The sequence below is a fragment of the Apodemus sylvaticus genome, chromosome 15 (genome assembly GCF_947179515.1).
Source record: "Apodemus sylvaticus chromosome 15, mApoSyl1.1, whole genome shotgun sequence".
NCBI classification, from domain to species: domain Eukaryota; kingdom Metazoa; phylum Chordata; class Mammalia; order Rodentia; family Muridae; genus Apodemus; species Apodemus sylvaticus.
In genome coordinates this window covers 9,464,829-9,487,617 of record NC_067486.1, presented here as the reverse complement: position 1 = coordinate 9,487,617, position 22,789 = coordinate 9,464,829, and the positions used below count along the sequence as shown (strand labels likewise).

At 38.2% G+C, this 22,789-nt stretch overlaps 2 protein-coding genes across 2 annotated transcripts; one reads left to right on the top strand and one right to left on the bottom strand.

Moving 5' to 3' along the window:
* Positions 1–10,203: 10,203 nt before the first annotated feature.
* Positions 10,204–10,716, bottom strand: LOC127666200 (keratin-associated protein 13-2-like). The gene has a single exon (XM_052158967.1). It carries the CDS (start codon positions 10,714–10,716, stop codon positions 10,204–10,206), a length of 513 nt encoding a protein of 170 aa, XP_052014927.1.
* Positions 10,717–17,437: 6,721 nt separating this feature from the next.
* LOC127666221 (keratin-associated protein 13-1-like) lies at positions 17,438–17,962 on the top strand. The gene has a single exon (XM_052159007.1). The coding sequence runs from the start codon at positions 17,438–17,440 to the stop codon at positions 17,960–17,962; it is 525 nt and encodes a 174-aa protein (XP_052014967.1).
* Positions 17,963–22,789: the final 4,827 nt, after the last annotated feature.

The window sequence follows — 22,789 nt, the reverse complement described above, 5'->3', positions numbered from 1 at the left end:
GAAAGTTAAAATAGAGGGATGACTACCTTGTAGATTTCAACACGTGGTCAAGGTTACATACAAACAAAAGTCATGGAGATATAAATGTCATAGTGAAACTCACAATTTTTCTCAGTTTATCTCAGAAATACTCACACCCTCTGTCAAGATGTCCCCAAACAACCGCTCTGAAATTATGTCCTTGCAGTCCTTTGGGGCTATCTGTAACACCTTCAACCTGGGACTCCTTGCCTGGGGGTTTTCCTTCTGCAGAAGCCTGATGTACAGGACTCACAGGGATATCTTGATATCTGCAAGCGGGGCTCCTGTCCCATAATGGCTAGAAGGAGATTTTTTTCATGCATCCACCTGCTACCAGACATCCTTTGTGCTATGTAGCCACGGCCAGGCATCCTTCTTATTACCACTAGGAATCTTGAGGCCTTGTAGTCTCTACTAGATACTTATAGAAGACTTCTGGTCTTTGGTGAATGTTGGTGTCATTGTCTGGCTTTAGACCTAGAAGCTGCTACTCACTGGCCTGGTAGATCCAGAGGCTTTCAAACTCAGACTGCAGAAAGAAGTAATCAAGTTAAACAAAAATTCTGTTTTTATTTCTCAAAGATTGGATAAAAATCCACGCCATGGTAGTGCATTTTTCAGAAAAAAATTATTATTCACCTTAAGCTTTATTTACTTAGTCAATTTTATGCTGGCTGACAAAGATAAATAAGTTCTCAAAGCCCATTAAGCAATTTATCTGTGAATTATTTTTTATAATATATGAGAAGGAAGCCAGTAAATGCTTTATATAAGAATTTTGGTTGAAAGTTAATGATAAGTTAATTCTAATCTCTCCAGTCACCAAAGAACATGCACAAATGCTTATTTCAACAAAAAAGTTGAAAACAAGAGTGAGCAAATGCAGACTGTGTTTCATCAGAATTGAAACAGACTTGAACTGCATCACCCTTGAGCATGTGACTGTGATTAACCTTACCCTGGTTTACTTAATCCCAAGTGTGCTCCTCTGTAGATATATATATATGTCTCATGTTTTCTTCAGTAATTGATCAAGAATCACCCATGCACCAAAAGGCAGGATAAGCCCAAACAACAGCAGTATGATATAAATAAGCCCTGAACATCAATTGGTCATCCTATACCAAACATTAATCCCTGAAAACATACATAGAAATAATTTATACAGACTGAGATTAAATTAAATGTATATATATCTATATGTGTTAAAGCAATTAGTGAAATAAGACATGAATTTGAAAAGGAGCAAGAAGGGGGTATATGGGAAAGTTTAGAGGGAGGAAATGATATGGAGAAGTAATGTAAGTATAATTTCGTAAATAAAAGAAAAAGGTACTAAAGAAAAATGATGTGCATATTTCAAAGGTGCAGGAATGGTTGCATTAGAAATGACAGACATGGGTGACTTACAGGTCACAAAGTTAACCTTGTAGCAGGTATGGGGCCTTCAGACTGAGGAGCTTCCATGTTTAGACACGAAGAAGGCTGCGAGCAGACCTTCTGCTTCCTAAGTTCCATTTTGACCTGGTTTTGGTTATGCCACTAGGCTCATCTCTTTCCCGAGATCTTTTCCTTACTCTCCTCACAATTAGCATCCCTCCATGCCCCCCAAAAAAGCCACAATAACAGTTTCTAGAGGTTTATTGAAAATGTAAAAACATTCTATTCAACTTTCATCAAGAGAAACTGAAGCAACAGCACCAAGTTCCTTCCTGTAACCTGAAATTTATTTTGTTCGTAGTTTGCATGGATTATAAAAAGGTCTAAGTTATCTCTGTGTGTGGATCTATAATCTGCAGTCAAAAATTAATGCAGAGATCCTGAAAACACTACATGAATGTTAAGGAATAGATTTTTATCTAAACTGGAGTCATCACTGCTAGTTAAAGTTACCACAAATATTAGAATGTTTCAAACTTCTGGAAAAATTCTAGCCAGAAAAGCAAAATTCTTTGGGAGAAGTAGATGCTCAAGTAATTATATAGGAACATAATGAATCCATCACACACAACTGGTAATTACAGTGCTGTAGATAATAAATATGTAATATCTCAATTGGCATTGCTGTTAAATAGCATACTATCTCATGCAAGTTGCAATTAAATCATCTTATCATTATATACAACATTCTATTTTCACACAAATAGCTCTTGAGCAACAGCTAACCCTAGCTTGTTCCAATTATTTAATATGTATTATGTTATATTTTTTTATCTCACATTTAGTGGTACTGAGAATGGGATCTGGGATCTTGCATATGACCAGAAACCTCTAGGCCACTGAGATGTATTCTTAGCTTTTAGCCCACAAGCTTTAACAAAATTTTCAGTTCACCAAGAGGAAGACATATTTGTCTTTATAAATCATCAGCCTAGGTGCTCAGATTTGGACAGATCCAATCCTGCTGTGGACGAATAACTATAACCCTGATAGGTCCCATATCTCCCAGACTTCTACTTTCTCAACCATAAACCATACTTAATTATTTCTGTGAATCCTCAAAACCAATGGTTTAGATCTTAATCTGCTACTACTCAGGCAACAGTATTTCTAGGAATGGCTAATCCTTTTGTTCCCTGCCAACCTGCAGTTATTTCTAGGGAACAATGCATGGATTGTGATTTCCTGGAAACTGCTCGAGTCATTTCTATTCAAGAGATTTCACAATTTCTATTTGTGGATTCGTGTCACGTCAGAGATTACAGATAACAGCTTTACTTCCCCTGAACTTCCATATTTTCCATTAGTCATGCTTCAGTAGCACATTGTCAAATTTCTTATCTGTGCCAGTCAGTATTCAAAACAACATTCATCTAATGATTCTGTAGAGAATGCATATGAGCAAATGTTTTATTATTTCCACGAGGATATGTTCTTTCATGTTAGTCTATAATGACAAAAATTAAAACATTTTAAAATGTGCCTGTTTTTTATTTTCTGAATATGCCACTTAGTAGAATTAATAGAAATTAGCTAAATAATTATTAAATTACAAGAATATCAAGCCTGTGGTGAACTATTCTCAGCATACAAAAAATAGTTTCAATTGGCCTTGGTAGTTCATGCCCATCATGGTGACAGAGAGAAGCTGAGTCAGGAAGCTGATGAGTTCCAGGCCATCTTCTACTGAATGAATTTAAAGCCAACATGGGCTGCAGGTGGACATTACCTCAAAATAGACAAAAATTTAACCTCATGAGTTACTGTTTATCTTCAAAGACAGTAAACAATAGATTCAATGAAGGTCAGAAAGTCTATCAAGGATGTGCAATTCTGTGTTTTGTATTTTGCTATGATCAGAATAAAGGGATGGATCTGTGATTCATGGCATACAGTTTCATGACTTCCATACTTTTTGACCCTTTATTCTCAGGTTCTGAATGAGCAACGTTTTATTGTAAACCAACCAAATTATGATTCTCTCTAAGCATAATATACTCTTTCTTCTTCATTCATTTTACTTTGCCCTCTCATATATATCTCTTGTTTAGTCAGATTTTCATGGTCAAACAGTCCCAACTTGAAAATTCAATTACCAAATAGAATTTCTTCCTCCAAGATAATCTGAAAAGTCTAGACTGCAAAACTGGAAGAGTCAGTCCCCATTGTAGGTTTATCAATCTGAAAATCTTCAGTCTATTCAGTGACCATTAAAGATGCTAGAAAAAACATATTATAAGTGTTGAAAGCAAGTAAAGACAATAATAAAATATACACAAATATAAATACTCAATAACATCAAGTAAAAGAAGTTGAAGACAAAAATGGTTTGCTTTTTATGAAGATCTAGAAGAATCAGAATAAACTGTGATAATTAAAATTCTTGTATTTGTAGCTAAAAAATGGCTTCCTGGGTAAGTTGCAAAGTTACTTGTTGCCTCACTGTGAGGACTAAGTTAGGTTCCCAGCACACAAACACATACACACAAACACACACACAAACACACACACACACACACACACACACACACAGAGAGAGAGAGAGAGAGAGAGAGAGAGAGAGAGAGAGAGAGAGAGAGAGAGAGAGAGAGAGAAGTGGAAATTGAGTATGGGTGCAGAGTTCTGGGAAGAGACAGGATTCCTGTGGCTCCCTGGCCAGTCTATCTAGTTGAAATAGTGATTTTCAAGTATAGTAAGTCTTTTTTTTTAAAAAAATAAGATGGAGAGAGATAAATGGAAGACATCCAGTATTGAACTCTCTCCTCCAGATCCACCTGTACATGCCTACAAACACACCACATAGACATCCCTTCAAGATGCCTCCCAGGAACAAAAATCAGTGTATACTAGTTGCCTGTGAGGGAAGATATCTCTGTGATAGGAACACAAAGGAATGAAGTTCTGAGAGGAGGTTCTATATCTTGTTAGACAAATGCATAGAATTTTCAACATTGCCAAACCCTACTCTTTAAAATGGGTTCACTTTTTGATAAACACATAAAAATTGAATGTTCTATTATGTGGAAAGCTATGAGACAAGGCAGTCTCATACTGTCCTAAGTCATTGAATACTTTCTTACTGCTTTAATGAGTAACACTACGATGATCAATTGCATCCCTGCAGACTTACAGAACATGCCACCAAAATACTCTAAAGCTGAAGTTAATCATGATTTTTCTTTACTCTCAATAATTCAGGAAGTGGCTTTAGCTTTGTAAGAGACATCTCAAGATGGGCTCTTCTCCTAGCCCAACTACACACCCTCTACTTATTTTTAAATCTACTCTAAATATTACTTCTATGGGATTATTTTTCTGAACAAGAACTTTTTAGGCAAGAATTTTTATGTGTCTCTTTTAGCACCAATAACTTTATACCTATGGATATTTGTTATAACTATTCATTCATTGTTTGGCTTTTCTAGTTGAGAGTCTGATTATGATATAGGTTACAAATTTTCCTAATACTATTCCTTTCACACAGACATGAATTAATACAGTAAAAATATATTTTAACAATATTTGTATAATGTTGAACCCATGATGATGTGAAAATGGTGGTATTTCTTGATTGTATCCTGTTGAACATTCTTGGAATTAGACACCTTTTAAACTTCAAAACATTCAGAGTTGGGAATATTCACACATGCAAAATAAGAAAACCTTGGAAAATCTCCAGTTTAAACTTGAAATTCAATTATGTTCCTCCTATATACCTTATATACACAGCCTGAAGATAACTTTTATAAAATATTTCTAAGTCATTTGTACATCGACTATGATTTCACATACAAGATGATGACACTGAAAATTTTCAGGAGTGAAATTATCAGATTAATGATGCTAACCTATATTATTATTATTAGTAGTAGTAGTAGTAACAATAACAAGAATAACAGCTTGAAGGCATACCTAAGAACAAGTACAGAGTGCTATAGGGTGAGGGTGGGGAAGGCTCGTCAGCTTCTGCAAACACTGGCGAGCAAAGCCTGGACAAGTAGAAGCAGTTGAAGCAATGCCCGGAAATGGACTCCCGAGAGGATTCCAGGAAACTGGTCACAGCGGTTCTTGGAAACCTGCGCAGAAAACCAGTTGGTTAACAGATGGTTATTAGCCTTGGGGATTGATTATAATTGTGAGCCGCAAATGCCTCATTTGTGAGCCTCTGTGTTCAAAATCTTTGGCTTTGTCTGTGTGTGTCTGAGTGTGCTTTAAGAGTTTGCTGGAAGAGTCGAGGCAACTAGCTGTAATCCTGAAAACTGCTGGCTGGCCTCCTGTTAATTACAGAAGGTGGAATTAACTTACAAATTAGCAGACCACAATTTGCTCTTGTGTATTTAATGGCTGGAATAGAAAGAGAATAGGATCTGTATGCTGAGAAGTTTAGCTCTACAGAATTGAAGGATAATTACATTGCTGGTGACACTTAGTTTGGTCTAATTTGTGGTGATGGTTATAAAACTCTAACAGTGTATTGTGTCCTGACTGGTGCAATTGTCTTATGTACTCAATGTAAACTCAACACAAACAAACAAACAAACAAACAAACTACCATCCCACAGGGCCTGACTACATTCATCATTCCCACCCCACCTAAATTGTGGCCCCCATAATAATGCAGCTAGCTCACTGCTGAAGCTCAGTGCTGCATAGCAGCCTGAAAGGAGTTTTGTACCATATACTACTTTTCCATGAGGAGAGCAAGATTTTCAATTCAATGTGCATGTTTAAGTATCTCATAATAAAATCTCTCATTTTGTACAATGAATATATTCTGATATCATTTTTAAAATTCAAAGTGGAATTTTTACTGAATACATACCCCTTTTATATCTTCCTAATAGAGTAATTATAATTCAAAGACTGTGTAGTATGGACCCCCATGTACTATCCTTTTGAAATGCAGAAAGCCACTCATCGGTCTGAAATCTGGGGACAGTAACAGATTAACCTCTGCCTGGTCAGGAAACTAAAAAGAGTTTTTCCAAACCTAGCTGCTGCCTGTGCTTTGACAGAGGAAACTTGGCAATTTCTCTTGGGTAATGATTATGAACATAAGGAGGACAGAGATCTTGAAAAACTAAAAATGTTGTGCAAAAGACTGAGTTCACAATTTTCCATAGCAACTTTTTTTTTTTTTTTTTTTATTTGATATAATTTATTTACATTTCAAATGATTTCCCCTTTTCTAGCCCCCCCCACTCCCCGAAAGTCCCGTAAGCCCCCTTCTCTTCCCCTGTCCTCCCTCCCACCCCTTCCCAATTCCCCGTTCTGGTTTTGCCAAATACTGTTTCACTGAGTCTTTCCAGAACCAGGGACCACTCCTGCTTTCTTCTTGTATCTCATTTGATGTGTGGATTATGTTTTGGGTATTCCAGTTTTCTAGGTTAATAACCACTTATTAGTGAGTGCATACCATGATTCACCTTTTGAGTCTGGGTTACCTCACTTAGTATGATGTTCTCTAGCTCCATCCATTTGCCTAAGAATTTCATGAATTCATTGTTTCTAATGGCTGAATAGTACTCCATTGTGTAGATATACCACATTTTTTGTATCCACTCTTCTGTTGAGGGATACCTGGGTTCTTTCCAGCATCTGGCAATTATAAATAGGGCTGCTATGAACATAGTAGAGCATGTATCCTTATTACATGGTGGGGAATCCTCTGGGTATATGCCCAGGAGTGGTATAGCAGGATCTTCTGGAAGTGAGGTGCCCAGTTTTCGGAGGAACCGCCAGACTGCTTTCCAGAGTGGTTGTACCAATTTGCAACCCCACCAGCAGTGGAGGAGTGTTCCTCTTTCTCCGCACCCTCTCCAACACCTGCTGTCTCCTGAATTTTTAATCTTAGCCATTCTGACTGGTGTAAGATGAAATCTTAGGGTTGTTTTGATTTGCATTTCCCTAATGACCAATGAAGTGGAGCATTTTTTAAGATGCTTCTCCGCCATCCGAAGTTCTTCAGGTGAGAATTCTTTGTTTAACTCTGTACCCCATTTTTTAATAGGGTTGTTCGGTTTTCTGGAGTCTAACTTCTTGAGTTCTTTATATATATTGGATATTAGCCCTCTATCTGATGTAGGATTGGTGAAGATCTTTTCCCAATTTGTTGGTTGCCGATCTGTCCTCTTGATGGTGTCCTTTGCCTTACAGAAACTCTGTAACCTTATGAGGTCCCATTTGTCAATTCTTGCTCTTAGAGCATACGCTATTGGTGTTCTGTTCAGAAACTTTCTCCCTGTACCGATGTCCTCAAGGGTCTTCCCCAGTTTCTTTTCTATTAGCTTCAGAGTGTCTGGCTTTATGTGGAGGTCCTTGATCCATTTGGATTTGAGCTTAGTACAAGGAGACAAGGATGGATCAATTCGCATTCTTCTGCATGCTGACCTCCAGTTGAACCAGCACCATTTGTTGAAAAGGCTATCTTTTTTCCATTGGATGTTTTCAGCCTCTTTGTCGAGGATCAAGTGGCCATAGGTGTGTGGGTTCATTTCTGGATCTTCAATCCTGTTCCATTGATCCTCCTGCCTGTCACTGTACCAATACCATGCAGTTTTTAACACTATTGCTCTGTAGTATTGCTTGAGGTCAGGGATACTGATTCCCCCAGATTTTCTTTTGTTGCTGAGCAACTTTTATGATATTGCTAGGTGATATTCACTCCAAATCTCACTTCATTATTACCTTTTCCCCCCAATAACTATTTAAGCATCATAATTATTTGCTAAAAATGGTGATGAAAGAAGGAAAAAATGTCAGCCCAGGAGTACTCTCTGGTGTACAGAGAAATACACAGAGTAACAGAGGGTCTGGTTGCAAACATAACACTACAATAACCAAGTTGTAACCTTTGAAAATCCACCCAACTCTTTTGTATCTGTTTCTACTTCCTCATAAGTGCATGGAACACAACGGACTCTGCCTGCCACTGCTTTCCTTAGTTGCTGCCCTTGGGGAGGGGGAAGCAAGTCTGGTGTCAGGAATGCGTATGCACATATGATCAGCATTTTGACAGGCGTCCGATACTCCGCACTCCACTCCTAATTTCAGAGAATCATTCACCATCCCATAAAACAATAGTAGGAAAAACATACTATTCTTATTTGATATGAACACTGGTTCCTTATATTATCGTTACTTATTTTACTCTATATTTGTTGTGATTTTAATAACTATTTCTTCCATTTATTATTTCTTTTAACTCCTTGATGAAGAAAGAAGATGATGTAACACCAGATTATTCATGTTCATTTAAAGAGGTCATTGAGCCACTTTTGATAATAATAAAAACTCTGATGTAATTCATCATATTTAATCCATATATTGGCAAAGAACCCAGGTGCAACTTCACACCTGCTGAATGTAGCTATTCTTAAGTTTGTTGTCTTCCTATTTATACAACACACTCGAAATATTAATTGAGCTACGGGGAATAAATAATTTTTAAAAAGTAACACTCCTGCAGGGTAACGTCATCAACCAAGAACTAACACACACACACACACACACACACACACACACACACACACACACAGAGAGAGAGAGAGAGAGAGAGAGAGAGAGAGAGAGAGAGAGAGAGAGAGAGAGATTACTCTTCTCTGTTAAAATCCCTCGTCTTACATTGACCCTATGATATAAGCTTATTTTTTTCTTATGAACTTCAAGTTTCTGACACATTCTACCCTTTGAAATGCATGATGTAGTCACAATTTTAACAAGAGTTATCTGTTCTCTGTGCCTTTAGTTAGCGGGAAGCTTCATGCACAAACTTGAAGTGTTCAGGAATATCACCAAGAAGAAAAGAATACCTAGAAACCAAGTAAAATTAGGGTGACACTCTTAGCCCTCTGAAGCTAATGCCACATAGTAGATCAATGTTAATTCAGCCATCGTATGCATTTTCTTATGCATAAACCAGATATCTGACAAAAAAGCAACACTATGGAGAGATTTATTTTGCCCCACCATTTGAGGATCAATTTCACCATAGTTCAGGAGGCACTGAGGCAGAAGCAGCTGTGTCACAGCAGCAGCCATGTAAGGATGATGCTCACATTTTTTTTTAAAGATTTCTTCATTTTATGTGTATGGGTACACTGCAGCTCTCTTCAGAAACACCAAAAGAAGCCATCAGATCCATCCCATTACAGATGGTTGTGAGCCACCATGTGGTTGCTGGGAATTAAACTCAGGACCTCTGGCAGAGCATTCAGTGCCCTTAATTGAGCTGTCTCTCCAGCCCTGATGCTCACATCTTGATGGTCCAGGCAAATACACAGAACCAGCAGGATGGGCAATAAACCCCAAAGTCTTGTCCCCCAAAATACTTCTTCCTGTTAGATTCCACCATGTAAAGGTTCCACAAACATCCTGTATTGTCCCCTCAGCTTGAGATCATATAAGGAACAGAGAAGGCCCTAGGGATTCTTCAAACTGCAATCCATGATTTGTAAATAATTACATTAAACACATAGTTTTGCAACAGAAACAAGTTTATTAAGATAAAATTATTTGACTTTGTTAACTTTGGGAGAAGTGAAAAATTATCAGTTTTATCAACAATGTGGTTGAATTTTTCATTAGTTGTGCAGTCTGACAGAATTTCAAATTTGAGGGTTAGAAAGGAAAAAAAATAGCAGATAATCAAGAAAATTTCAAGAGTTCTCAAGGATAACATGAAAAGACAATTTCACTACAGAATCTGTATTCAGTATTGGCATTGGATACTCAACAGATTAGTCAACAGAAGCGAGATGTATAGAATGGCTGGTAACAAGAATAGAAATCCCTAGAAGGGAATGAAAGTGGAGTACAGACAGCAGATCTGTAATATCTTGTGGGAAAGCCGTAGACTCCACAATTCAGAGACCTGAAGCCACTGTTTCCACAGCCCACTGGGTAGCAGCTTCTATAACCATAGCCCAGGGAGCAGGAGCTCCTAGATCCAAAGCCCAGAGAGCCAGCATATGTCCCCTGGCAGGGACTGCAGGGTGTGGAGCTCCTGGGGTAGTAGCAGGGCTTCTGGCAGGGGCTGGGCACCACACAGGAAGTCTGGCAGCTGGTGGGTTCAATGCAGGTCTCCTGGCAGCCACTGCTGAGAGAGGATCCCAGCTGGCAGGTGCTGGGAGAGCAGCTGGTAGTGGTGTAGACCAGGTTGCTGGGGTAGGAAGAGCCACAGGAGGAACCTGAGGAGGGCAGGCAGCGACCAAGGGAGCGGGAGGAGAAGTTTCCAGAGCAGCAGCTGTAGGCCATGTTGAGAGGAGATGAGATGAGAGCTGGATGCTAAGAGGAGATTGTGAGTTTGAATGCCACCCAGTGAAGAGCTGGGTTTATATACTCTCAGAGGCAGGTGTGGTACCCAACAGTCTCATACTTGATGCATTTGTGTGCTTCCTGGTTTACAAATGTGTAACTCAGTAATCTCTGTAATTGTAGCTGTATTTGAATAGTTTTCTACATAGTATATTTATGGGTGTTGTAACAACGTCCAAAGAGCTACTCCTATCTACAAAATGCTATGACTATTTTATATTAACGCCTGCTCCCTGGTAGCTCTGGAAGCCCTTTCCACTCCTCTAGTGTATACTACTTGTCTGTGCTTGATTGTACTCCTGCCTCTGCTGGTGAAGAATTGTATTCTAAAACATAAGAAAGAGATATTGTTAATTATCTGGTTGCTAGATCTGTTTCCATATGGATAGACCTATTCCTAAGAATTGTTCATCTTGTCAACCTCCATTGGCATTCTGCCAAATCCCCTTACTGTGATTTCACATGGTGGTAACAGAACACAGTTAAACCATGGGCTACACTTGCACGTTGAATATCATGTTGATAGAGACAGATTCAAAATTGATAAAAACTAAGAGACTAAGAGAGGCAGCGAAAGGCTGAATCTAGTTGTTGAAAAGGATCTCAACGGAAACAGTTCCATTTGAATGAAGGGAGAAAATAAGTATAAGAAGAGAAGTGAAGGAACAGTGTTTCCTTGTTGTTGGGTTTGTATTTTTTAAAACAAGATCTTGCAGTACTGTCCAGTCTGTGCTGGAATGAGTGATTGCTTTACCTGATCTTCCTCAATGTTCAGACTGAAGGTGTTAGCCTTTCCTACTCTTTTTTGTTTACAATGCTTATTGTCTTATTTCAATTCCTGAATAATCAATTTTAACAATGCTCAAATTTTTCTTATTATCTTTACAGCATCTGCATTTATAGTCTTTGACATTTACTAACAATTAGTGTATGCCTCTACCTTCTCACGCTGTTGGGTATCTAGTAACATTTTGTCAGTCAAATGTCCTGGTACCCAAATACACTTTCCTGCCTAATTATGATTTCTCATCCTTTCCTAGGATCTAATACTTTTTTTTATTATTAGATAGATAAATGTGTAAACCTCCTCCCCCTCCTTCTCCTCCTCCAGTTCCTGTTCCTACTCTTTCTGTTCCTCCTCCTCTCCCTCCTTCTCTCCTTTTCTCTCCCTCCATCCCTTATTTCCTACCTATACTTATCATTTTATTTCTTCTGACTTTAAATTTAACTTTGTCTTTTATTTTCTTCTTTGCTTTTATAATGTTTTTATTTGCTACTTTTTCCTATCAAACTATAGATTTAAAGCTGAAAATATGCTTGGAATACTTATCAGTTTCTTAGTATATAACCATCTTTTTCTATGTTCACTGATAAATTATTCTGTGTTAAAATACATACAAATGATATTCAGATAGAATATAGAACAGGAATTTACTGCTACAGTCTATGAAAAAAATTTTCTCACTTTTCTAATAAAATCTAAGCCATTTTCAATACTGATAACGTTTAAATATATAGTAGTAGGGAAAATACTGTAATTAAAAATATAAAACTCAAAGAGTGATGATGTGAAAATACACAATACTTGCCCCCCCCCCCTTTTTGGTTTTAGTTCTTTAAGAATTAAATTCACATTTTGTTATCTTGTGCCTTATTTTGAGCAGAAAATGTGGGCAATGTTTTTCCCATTTCTTGTCCTGTTATTGTTTCATAAATAGCTCTTTAAGTTATCTTGGAAACAAATAGGTGTTCAAAACAAACAGTAATTCTATTAGGCAAGAATGGATTCAGTAATTTCTTCTTCTAGTACTCTGCATTCTATTCTCAGACCCTTCTGTAATATAGTTCATGTGAATAGTCTATTCCATTTTTGGTCTCTATAGTTCTGTAATCTTGTCCACGTAAGTTGAGATAATTGTTAATTTTTTTCAAAAAGACTTACCTTTGAACTAAATTCATGTGAGAGAGTTCTATTTCATCTGTATAGCTGTGAATGACTATTTTCATCTAATTATCCATCAAGATGAAAAACTGGGATAATTCAAACAAAATGTCAGACTTTGGAGGCTACTCATGCAAAGCTTTTGATATCTGATTGCAGATTCTTATCAATAGGTGATAAAAGGATGTCTGTTGATATTTGAGGCATTTCCGAAAGACCCTCACCCACATAGAAGGTCATGGCTTCTTCTCCTTAGCATCTCAATCGATCTGTCCCTCACAAGGCCAGGATGTTGCTTTTAAAAATGATTTAGAATAGAATTTCCATAAAAAATTAATATCCTCTATGTTGAGATTCTATTGTCATTTTTTCTTTTTCTTTTTTATTAGATATTGTCTTTATATTTCCATTATTATCCTCTTTCCTGGTTTCCCCTTCAAAAACTCCCTACCCCACCCTCTCCCCCTGCTCACTAACCTACCTACTCCCACTTCCCTGTCGTAGCATTCCACTACACTGGGGCATCAAGACTTTACAGAACCAAGGGTCTCTCCTCCCATTGGACAAGGCCATCATCTGCTGTATATGCAGCTGGAGCCATGGGTCCCCCCATGTATACACTTGGGTGGGTGGTTTAGTCCCTGGGAGCTCTAGGGGTACTGGTTGGTTCATATTGTTCTTCTGCCTTTGGGGCTGAAATCCTTTGGTTATTTCTCTAGTTCCTCTATTGATGACCCTGTGCTCAGTCCAATGGTTGGCTACAAGCATCCACCTCTGTATTTGTCAGGCACTTGCAGGGTCTCTCAGGAGCCTGATCAGGCAGGCTCCTGTCATCAAGCACTTCTTGGCATTAGCAATAGTGTCTGGGTATGGTAACTGTATATGAGATGGATCCCCAGGTGGGACAGTCTCTGGATGGCCTTTCCTTCAGTCTTTGCTCCATACTGTGTCTCTGTACCTCCTCCCATGGGTAGTTTGTTCCGCCTTCTAAGAAGGACACCATATTCTGGCCTCCAGGCCTGCCCATAAGCACATGCACATACACTTGCACAAATTTTCACACACACACACACACAAACTCACACACACACTCTCTCTCTCTCTCTCTCTCTCTCTCTTACACACACACACACACACACACACACACACACACACACACATATATATATATACCCTATACTTGCTTTCTTACAATTTTTCCATACAGTTAGTGGAAAACACGGATTCCAGGATTTAGAACACTTGCTCTTCTTCCAACTTTCTCACTTCAGTGCTCAGTTCATGCATGGTTGCTCACAACTGTTTCTAACTCCAGTTCCATAGATTTACAACTTCATCTTCTGGATCTCTGAGGGCATTGGGCACGTAGATAGAGCATGTATATTTAGGTAAAATACCTATACAGTCAAAATAAAATTAATTTAAAAACATGGGTTCTAACACATACTGCTTACTTGAGAGACAATTCTCAAACAGAGAAATAAGCTAGGAAATAGAGGACATTAAGCAACTGTCAGCACCAACGCTCAAATCCAATAAATGCTTTTACAGGGACTCAGCATGCCTTCACAACTGAAAACGTTTTAAAGAAGAATTTTATAGACATTTTTTGTAGTCAGCATTCAGTGTACCCAAGACCTCACATGGGGCATTAGCAAGGTGCTAACATGCTGTGGTAGCGAGAGGGTCACATGTTACTTTGAAATTCACAGCTACAAGAAAAATGGAAAGAAATAAGGAGGGTAAGAAAGATAAAATGGAGTGACAAGATGTCAGACTAATGAGAAAATAATATGAAGTTAGAACTTTCTGTGTCTCTGTAGAAAGTAGAGGTACATGGTGTAGGGATGGCAGTCAGAGTTAGACAGACAGGGCACATACCCATAGCCACAGCATCTAAACCGGTAACAACTTAGCAGTATTACTATTAATGTAATGAACTCTGAGACTGATAAACTCATTAAATCATTACTATGCCATCAGAACATAAATAAAAAATTAGAATTTTGATAAAGGTATCAGTCAAAGACTGCTTAAATATTGATTAATTTTCACAGGAAAATAGAAAAGAAAAACATACAACATACAATGAAGTGTGTGTATATAAGCATACACACATGCACACACATATACACACACACACACACATGAACATGCACACATTTTCAGACACATATTAAAGAACTGGAGAATGATAGAGATCTTATATGAGCCAGAACTGATCAGCTTAATATGGAGCTAACTATGGGGACTTAAATTTATATCCTGATTTAGGCATCTGTGATTAAAGCAATAAAAAAAAAAAGAAAACTTCCAGATTTACAAGAATACAGAATGAATTTAGATTTTCAAGCCCTTCAAGTTTTTCTAGCCCTGGGGAATACCTCAGATTACAGAAAGTCAATTCTGACAAGCAACATTGAATTTCTAATACCCAAATTCTTATACAGGCACTAGCCAAGAACAAAAACCACGTTTAAATCACATCAGTTCTTGATTGGATTGAAAGCATCTATGGTATTGGTGTCCTTACTCTAGCAGCCTGGAAGAACTGAGAGGAATAATTGTGAGTGGAAGGTAAAGTCTTTTTCCAGGTGAGATGTCTGTTATTCCCAAAGCATGGAAGGCATGCATGACACCTTAAACACGAGAGTGGCAGAAGTTAGACTCGTAGTCATTATTCATGTGAGGCAGAACCAGACATTAAAAAACAATCGCGTGTCACACAGCATTGTCTCAGTCAGCAGCACATTGCATTAACAATGGGGGACCCTATAGGATTATGTCACAGAGTGGAAAAACAGCCATATTTGTTTAAATGCATCCTAACATTAAAAATGATGAAACTTGCTAACAGTGCATTTTCCCAAACCCACACCCATCATTCAGCGTGACACCAAACTAAAGCTATGTGAAGAATTTAACTCTATGAAACAGGAACATTTTACGTTTAAGAGATAATTATAGCTGGGAACAAAAGATGCAATTGAGAAATTTGATGGGAAAATTAACAAAATCATAAAGTTATAAAAATAATGGAATTGAATGTAACTAAAAACTTAAAAATAACATAACTAATTTGAATGGTTGTGTTCAAACAGATCCTAATGATGGCTCCACACACACAGTGAGCAGAGTTAGGATAAACAAAGATATTTCCAAACTAAGAGTCATGACAAATGATTGAAAGGAAAGAAACCAGTGTAAGAGGCCCGTGGAACTGAGACTATACATCTTCATTGTATCCGGATTAAGGAAAGCAAGGGATGAATGAGGCAGTGATAACATTTGAGGGGGTTTCAGTTGGGAATGTATGAGTGTTAATCAAAGGTCTCAGCAATGAGACAGGTAAAGGAAGGGATTGTAATAGCTCTAGTCAGTGTAAAGATGGTTAGAGACAAGCTCAGCAGACATGATTTTGATATAGAGACAAAACATCCAGTTTTTCTATTTTTTAATAAATCAGCACAGAATTTAAATTGTTTTCCCAGCCCTACTTGGCATGATCAAGAGGAAGGACCCTCCTGGATTTTGTGCTAACTGCTAATAGTAGATTCTCTTTATAAAACATCTTAAACAGAAAGTTCTGTATACAGAATCCTTGAATTGTTTTTCTTCACCAGATTCTCCCTCAAATTGAGGACTCAAAAGGAAGAGAAAAAGCCCTTCTTGAGCAATGCAGGATACCGGGTCATTGTTGAAGGAACTCAGGGAACCTATGCTAAGGCTGGCCATTGGAGCCTGTTAGAAATTCCTCAGATTTCTCTGGGCTTGAGAACAGACCATGACAACAGGGTCATTCAGAACTGTGGCTAAATTTCAGGACACTATAGGAAGAACCATAGAGAATAAATCCCCTTGTGGCAAGGGGTGAGAATCAAATCTGTCACTCAGTCACACAGATGAGAAGCCAGAATGACCTCAGGTCTCATGTCATGTGCACTGGATGTAAAATGTGTTCCCTCGTCTTCTCCTGGATGTAAAATTAGCTCCCTGTTCTCCTCTCATGAGATTTTTCTGCTCGATAGCTTTGCACAAGGGTTTAGACTTTTGACTCTCACATTTCTGCTCTGTGGGTGATGACATTCATCGCTGACTTGTTCTCTCTTCCTCAGTCCAACCTTACTCAGGACTTTTTAGCTTCTATTGTTAACATGCTGCTGTTTACCAGGGAAACTCATACGTAAAACTATAATCTGCATGGCATAAGCTTGGAAAACAAGAATGATTTTCAGTAGTTAATCTTTAATAGGTTCTACAGGATACTCAAAAAATGCTGTCATATCATTAACAAAAGGACATGCATATCATTATCATTCAATACCATAAGAATAAAAATATATTTTGTGCAAGATCCTCTGGCAAAACACATACAACTGGGTGAAGAATAAAAGGAGATATTTTCATAGAAACAATGGAATAAGTACTAGTGTAAAACAGTCACAACATTTCTGACATGGTAGTCGGTCATTGTTTTAACTATGACAAAATTACAACACCCATAAATATACTGTGCAGAAAACTATTCAGATGCAACTGCAATTACAGAAATAGATGAGTTACACATTTGTAAACCAGGAAGCACACAAATGCATCAAGTATGAGACTGTTGGGTACCACACCTGCCTCTGAGAGTATATAAACCCAGCTCTTCACTGGGTGGCATTCAAACTCACAATCTCCTCTTAGCATCCAGCTCTCATCTCATCTCCTCTCAATATGGCCTACAGCTGCTGCTCTGGAAACTTCTCCTCCCGCTCCCTTGGTCGCTGCCTGCCCTCCTCAGGTTCCTCCTGTGGCTCTTCCTACCCCAGCAACCTGGTCTACACCACTACCAGCTGCTCTCCCAGCACCTGCCAGCTGGGATCCTCTCTCAGCAGTGGCTGCCAGGAGACCTGCATTGAGCCCACCAACTGTCAGACTTCCTGTGTGGTGTCCAGCCCCTGCCAGAAGCCCTGCTACTACACCAGGAGCTCCACACCCTGCAGTCCCTGCCAGGGGACATATGCTGGCTCTCTGGGCTTTGGATCTAGGAGCTCCTGCTCCCTGGGCTATGGCTATAGAAGCTGCTACCCAGTGGGCTGTGGAAACAGTGGCTTCAGACCCCTGAATTGTGGAGTCTATGGCTTCCCTTCCCTGAGTTATGGGTCTAGATATTGCTATCCAAGCTATTTTGCTTCTCGTTTGTGCCAACCTTGCTACAGACCAATCTGTGGATCAGGTCTCTATGGAATCAACTGTTAAGCTTTTAATTCTCCTATATCAGTCTATGCTCTGAAACTATTGTTTTCCTGATTAATCCCTACAGATAGCCTATCATCCTTCCATTAATAGCATTTTTCTTCTCAAATATCGGGCCGATTGTCAGATTAGTGGGTTATCCAGAAATTATGCTTTACTCCCTGTACTGTTGATGAATACACGCTCTATTGGCTCTCTATCCAAGGTCATTTGAAAAATGAAAATTCCATCTAATAAACTTGTGCAATCTGACATCTCCATGTTAGCGTTCACATTATTATTACTTCACTCGTGATTTTTGGCGCCTGTGGTTTGGGAGATGGACATAGTTCAGGGTGATTATCCAGCTGGATTTGGGGACACAGTTTTGCATTAGTTTGATTTTCTTTCTTGGCAGTTGTCCGTTCTAGGGAGATCAACATTTATGAGGAAACAACAGGGCTCAGCTAGAGTGTGAATTGCCTGAGCTTAAATTTCTGATGAATTTCTGGTGAGCCAGAAAACAATGTAATTAGGATGAGAATTGGAAATGCAAACACCAAGAGTAAGATGTTTAATTTGACAGGGTGACATGTGTACCTAGGCAAAAGCTTGTATCTAGTATTTGAAGGTACTTTTTCAGTCAGGAGAGAATAGTTTTGAACACCTCTCAGGACTGGCATCTGCTTGTTGGTGTAAATGTTAGTCTCCTGCCTCCCAGAGTTGGTTATGACACATCTATAAGGAGAAAGGCTAGGATAGTCTTCCAGGAGGAACAGGAAACCTCCTTACAGCATCCAGGCTCAACTTCAAGCAACAGAAGGTTTCTATTAAGAGGTTTCACTCACTAGTTTTCCTCTGCATTCCAAATGGATTGAACTTAAACTTTTGGTTGCCATTTAAATGTGACATAATATCTTAAAGAAAGCTTAAGATTATATGCACTATGTACATTAAGGGAGGAAAAAGGGAAAAAAAATCAATCAAAAGATGCATTATGGTGCTTTTGTAATAAACTATTAGAATCCCATATTCCAGAGACTTCCAAGGCATTTGTAAAGACTCTTGGGATTGTCTATTCCTGTGTCTGTAGAGGGAAAGACATTTTCCCCTCACCTTCTATCTTTGATTGGTTGAAGCTCATAATTTCATGCATTCGCATAAGTGTTAAAGGGAGAAATGACAGCAAATCTTTCCATGTAAAACTGAAGATAAACGACAAAGATGTATTGAGAATATTGCAGGTGACATATTTATCATAGAAGCTGTGTAAATACTCATAACATGGTGTGCCATGCCTGTGTGTGATCACCTGTGACTGCATGCTACATAGATAAAGGCAATACTAAACAAAGAATATTCTCATTTAATTAATAAAGGATTAAGAAAAAGGTTTTCTCCACTTTCTGACAGGAGGGAAATAAAATACAAAATGGGTTTGAAGTTTGCTGAAGTTCTAGATTAAATCTTGGTAAGTTTCAATCCAAAAATACATTAGTTCCTTGTTCTTTCTTGACCTGTAAATTATACACACACACACACACACACACACACACACACACACACACAGAGTTCCCAGTGTGTCAAAAGTCTCTGGTGCTTCTGCTCTTCTGGAAATCACTTCACACAAACTGATTTAATTTATTACATCTATCCCATTAGCTTTATTGGCCTTGTTTTAATTTCTATTTATCATGTTTTGATTTTGAGAGAGATCCTGAGAATGAATGTGAAGTTGGGTTGTGACAAAAGTAACTAAGATCTTGGAGGATTTGGGACAAGGGAAAGAACATAATCAAAATGTCTTGCAGAAAAAATTTTAAAAATCAGATTCAGCGATAAACCTTAAAAGTTGGTAAACAATTTTGCTTCACAAATACTTTTAACCATTATAACATATGATGAATTGATAGAAAATTATTTGATTACAATTTAGAACCTTCATTCATCTGAAAAAGTATAATTTATTTAAATTATTTTTATTAATATTTTATAATTCAGTTTAAAAATCAATCTGATTAATATTAGTTGTTCTTTCCAGTAATACGGAACCAAACTAACAAGAATAATTAATTTGCCAAACTTCTGGGACATATCTTCAATACTGAAGTTAATATCCTAGTTTTAGCGAGTGAGTTATTTAGTTCGTTCTAGTTAGCAGTGCTGAAAGACAGAGGACAAGGAGGTCATTTCAGGGCCTGGAGTGCAGTGATGTCACAAGATTCAGAGAGAAGACAGGCTGTGACACAAAGACAGAATTAGTCATAGAATGTGACCTTCATCAACAAAAGGAAACTTATTGAAAAATGTTTTGCTTTATAAAACAAGTATAATTATAAATTAAATAATAAAAAAGACTAAGATATACTGCTTCCATAGACAGGCAGAAGTCAATAATTTACTACCTTGGGAAAACTTTGAGTGTCAACATCGTTTGGAGTATGTATATATTTTTACATTTCAATTTTCCACTTCTCTGGAATATTTCAATGTGATTGGAAATAACAGCACCCAACTTAGCGTGCCTACCATGACTGTACTCGGACTTGATCGCAGGATTCACACTTCATTTTCTTTACCATGACATCATCAGGATATGTGGCTTTTATTGTCCCTGCGACAACACTAGTAAAGCTTTGGAGAGCTTTATTAGGATTCTTTGGATCAGATTGTGAAATCAAATTGCTAGAATTAAATCTGTATTTGAGACACTGGGCAACCCTGACCTAAAGCTGACTGTATTTTGTCCTCGGTTGTATCTTTCTTTTGCTAACAGCATGGGATTTCATACTTGGTGTGTTTCATTTTTTTTGGAATTTTGTGATTGTTTTTTGTCTCTTTTTTTTCCTCCAAGGATATAAGTAAAAGATATTTTATTTACATGAATGAAAACAATTGAAAAAATAAATAAAATCTTTTTCTGAGTCCTATGTCAACATATCGTTGCTTTTGCTGATGTACACGACCATTTTTTAATTGGTTTATTTATGTACACTTCAAATGTTATCCCCCTTCCCAGTTTCTCTTGCACAAGCTCCCCATCTTCTCCTTCCTCCCCCTACCTCTGTGAGGGTGCTCCCCGACCTGTCCATAACAACTGTTCTATGTTTACTCTTCTGAAGAACACGCAGGAACACATATAGTCTTCAACTATCCCCTCAAATTGAAATGTTTTCTCTGGTTTAAAGGTCCTAGGTTTTTGCACAGATTTCTCTTATGCATTTCAATTTGGTTAAGCATTCTGAAGTCATAGTTACCCATCCCCTGTGCTGCTCTAATTTTGAACTTTCTACCTCTGGTATTCCCTTACTCTACCTATATTATCCATGCCAACTTAAGGTACTCATCCCGAGGGGCCCTGTTCTGATATCTCAGCTTCCATATGTACTCTAGGCTAAATGTAGGGGAAAAAACTGTTTTCAAAGCAAGAATCTGTCAGAGTGACAATGTATGGTGATTGTATTTCTGTGTCAGAGTGGTCTTACTATGATTTCTTCCCAGTTCCTTCTGCTTACCTATATACTTGATAAGTCTATTTATGGTTGAGCAATATCTTGGTGTGTAAGTAAATTATTCTCACCCATCTTTTGTTAAGCATCTTGGATGAGTCTGTTTTCTCCAAATTGTGAATGGAGCCACAAGGAACATGGATGTGGAAGCAACTTCTATTGCAGGATACTCTACCTTGAATTGTACCTCTAATGACTCACAAAGGGTATAGCTAAGTATTGTGGTTCTTCTATTTCTAGTTTTGGAAAATCTCCACACCAATTCCCAGAAGGGTTGCATTAGCAATAGGTGTTAGGGGTATCGGTGTTTAATGGTTTCACTTCAGCACAGCCATGGGGGTGCAGTCATTGACGTTTGTATTTTTTGATCTTACCAGATCTAAATGGGTGATCTTAAAGTTATTTTAAGCTGTATTCCTATGATTAAAATTTAAATTCCCATGGGACTTTATTCTGAATGTCCAGACATGTAAATTAAAACATACTCTTTACTTTATCCTACAGCAGTTTCAGAGTAAAAGGCCTTACATTGAATTTATTGACCCATTCAGAGTTGAACTTTGTACAGGGTGAGATACAGGAGTCTACTGTAATTTCTCTGCATGTTGAAATCTAGGATTCCAAGCAACTCTTCTTGGAGATGCTGACATCTCCCACGTATGATTTTGTTGCTTTTAGTTTTTTTAATTTTTTTTAGAACTTAAACTCTTTCTTTTTTATTTTTATTTTTTTAATTTTCTATATTATTTGTTTACATTCTAAATGTTTTTCCCTTTCCCGGTTCCCCCCTCCCCATTGGTATCTACTGACACCAAACCCAGACACTACTGCTAATGCCAAGAAATGCTTACTGACAGGAGCTCAGAATAGCTGTCCCCTGAGAGGCTCCGCCAGAGCTGGAGCAATATAAATGTGGATGTACACAGCCAAACATTGGACTGAGCATGGGGACCCCAGTGGGGAAGTTGGGGCAAGGACTGTAGGAGCTGAAGGGGTTTGCAACCTCATAGGAAGAATGATATCAACCAACCAGACCCCCCAAAGCTCCCAGAGGCTAAACACCAATCAAAGAGTACACAGGAGTTATCCATGGCTCCAACTGGATATGTAGCAGAGGATGGCCTTATCTGGCATCACTGGGAGGGGAGACCCTTGGTCCTGTGGAGGCTCAATGACCCAGGATAGGGGAATGCTAGGCTGCTGAGGCAGGAGTGGGTATGCAGTTGAGGGGAGGGAGTAGGGGATATGGGGCTTGTGCAGGGGAAACTGGGGAGAGGGATAACATTCGAAATATAAATACATTTAAAAATTAAAAGTTACTTATTTTATTTATTTATATTCC

Coding starts and splice junctions, on each gene's coding strand:
- LOC127666221 (XM_052159007.1), top strand. CDS start 17,438: ATGGCCTACAGCTGCTGCTCTGGAAACTTCTCCTCCCGCTCCCTTGGT.
- LOC127666200 (XM_052158967.1), bottom strand. CDS start 10,716: ATGGCCTACAGCTGCTGCTCTGGAAACTTCTCCTCCCGCTCCCTTGGT.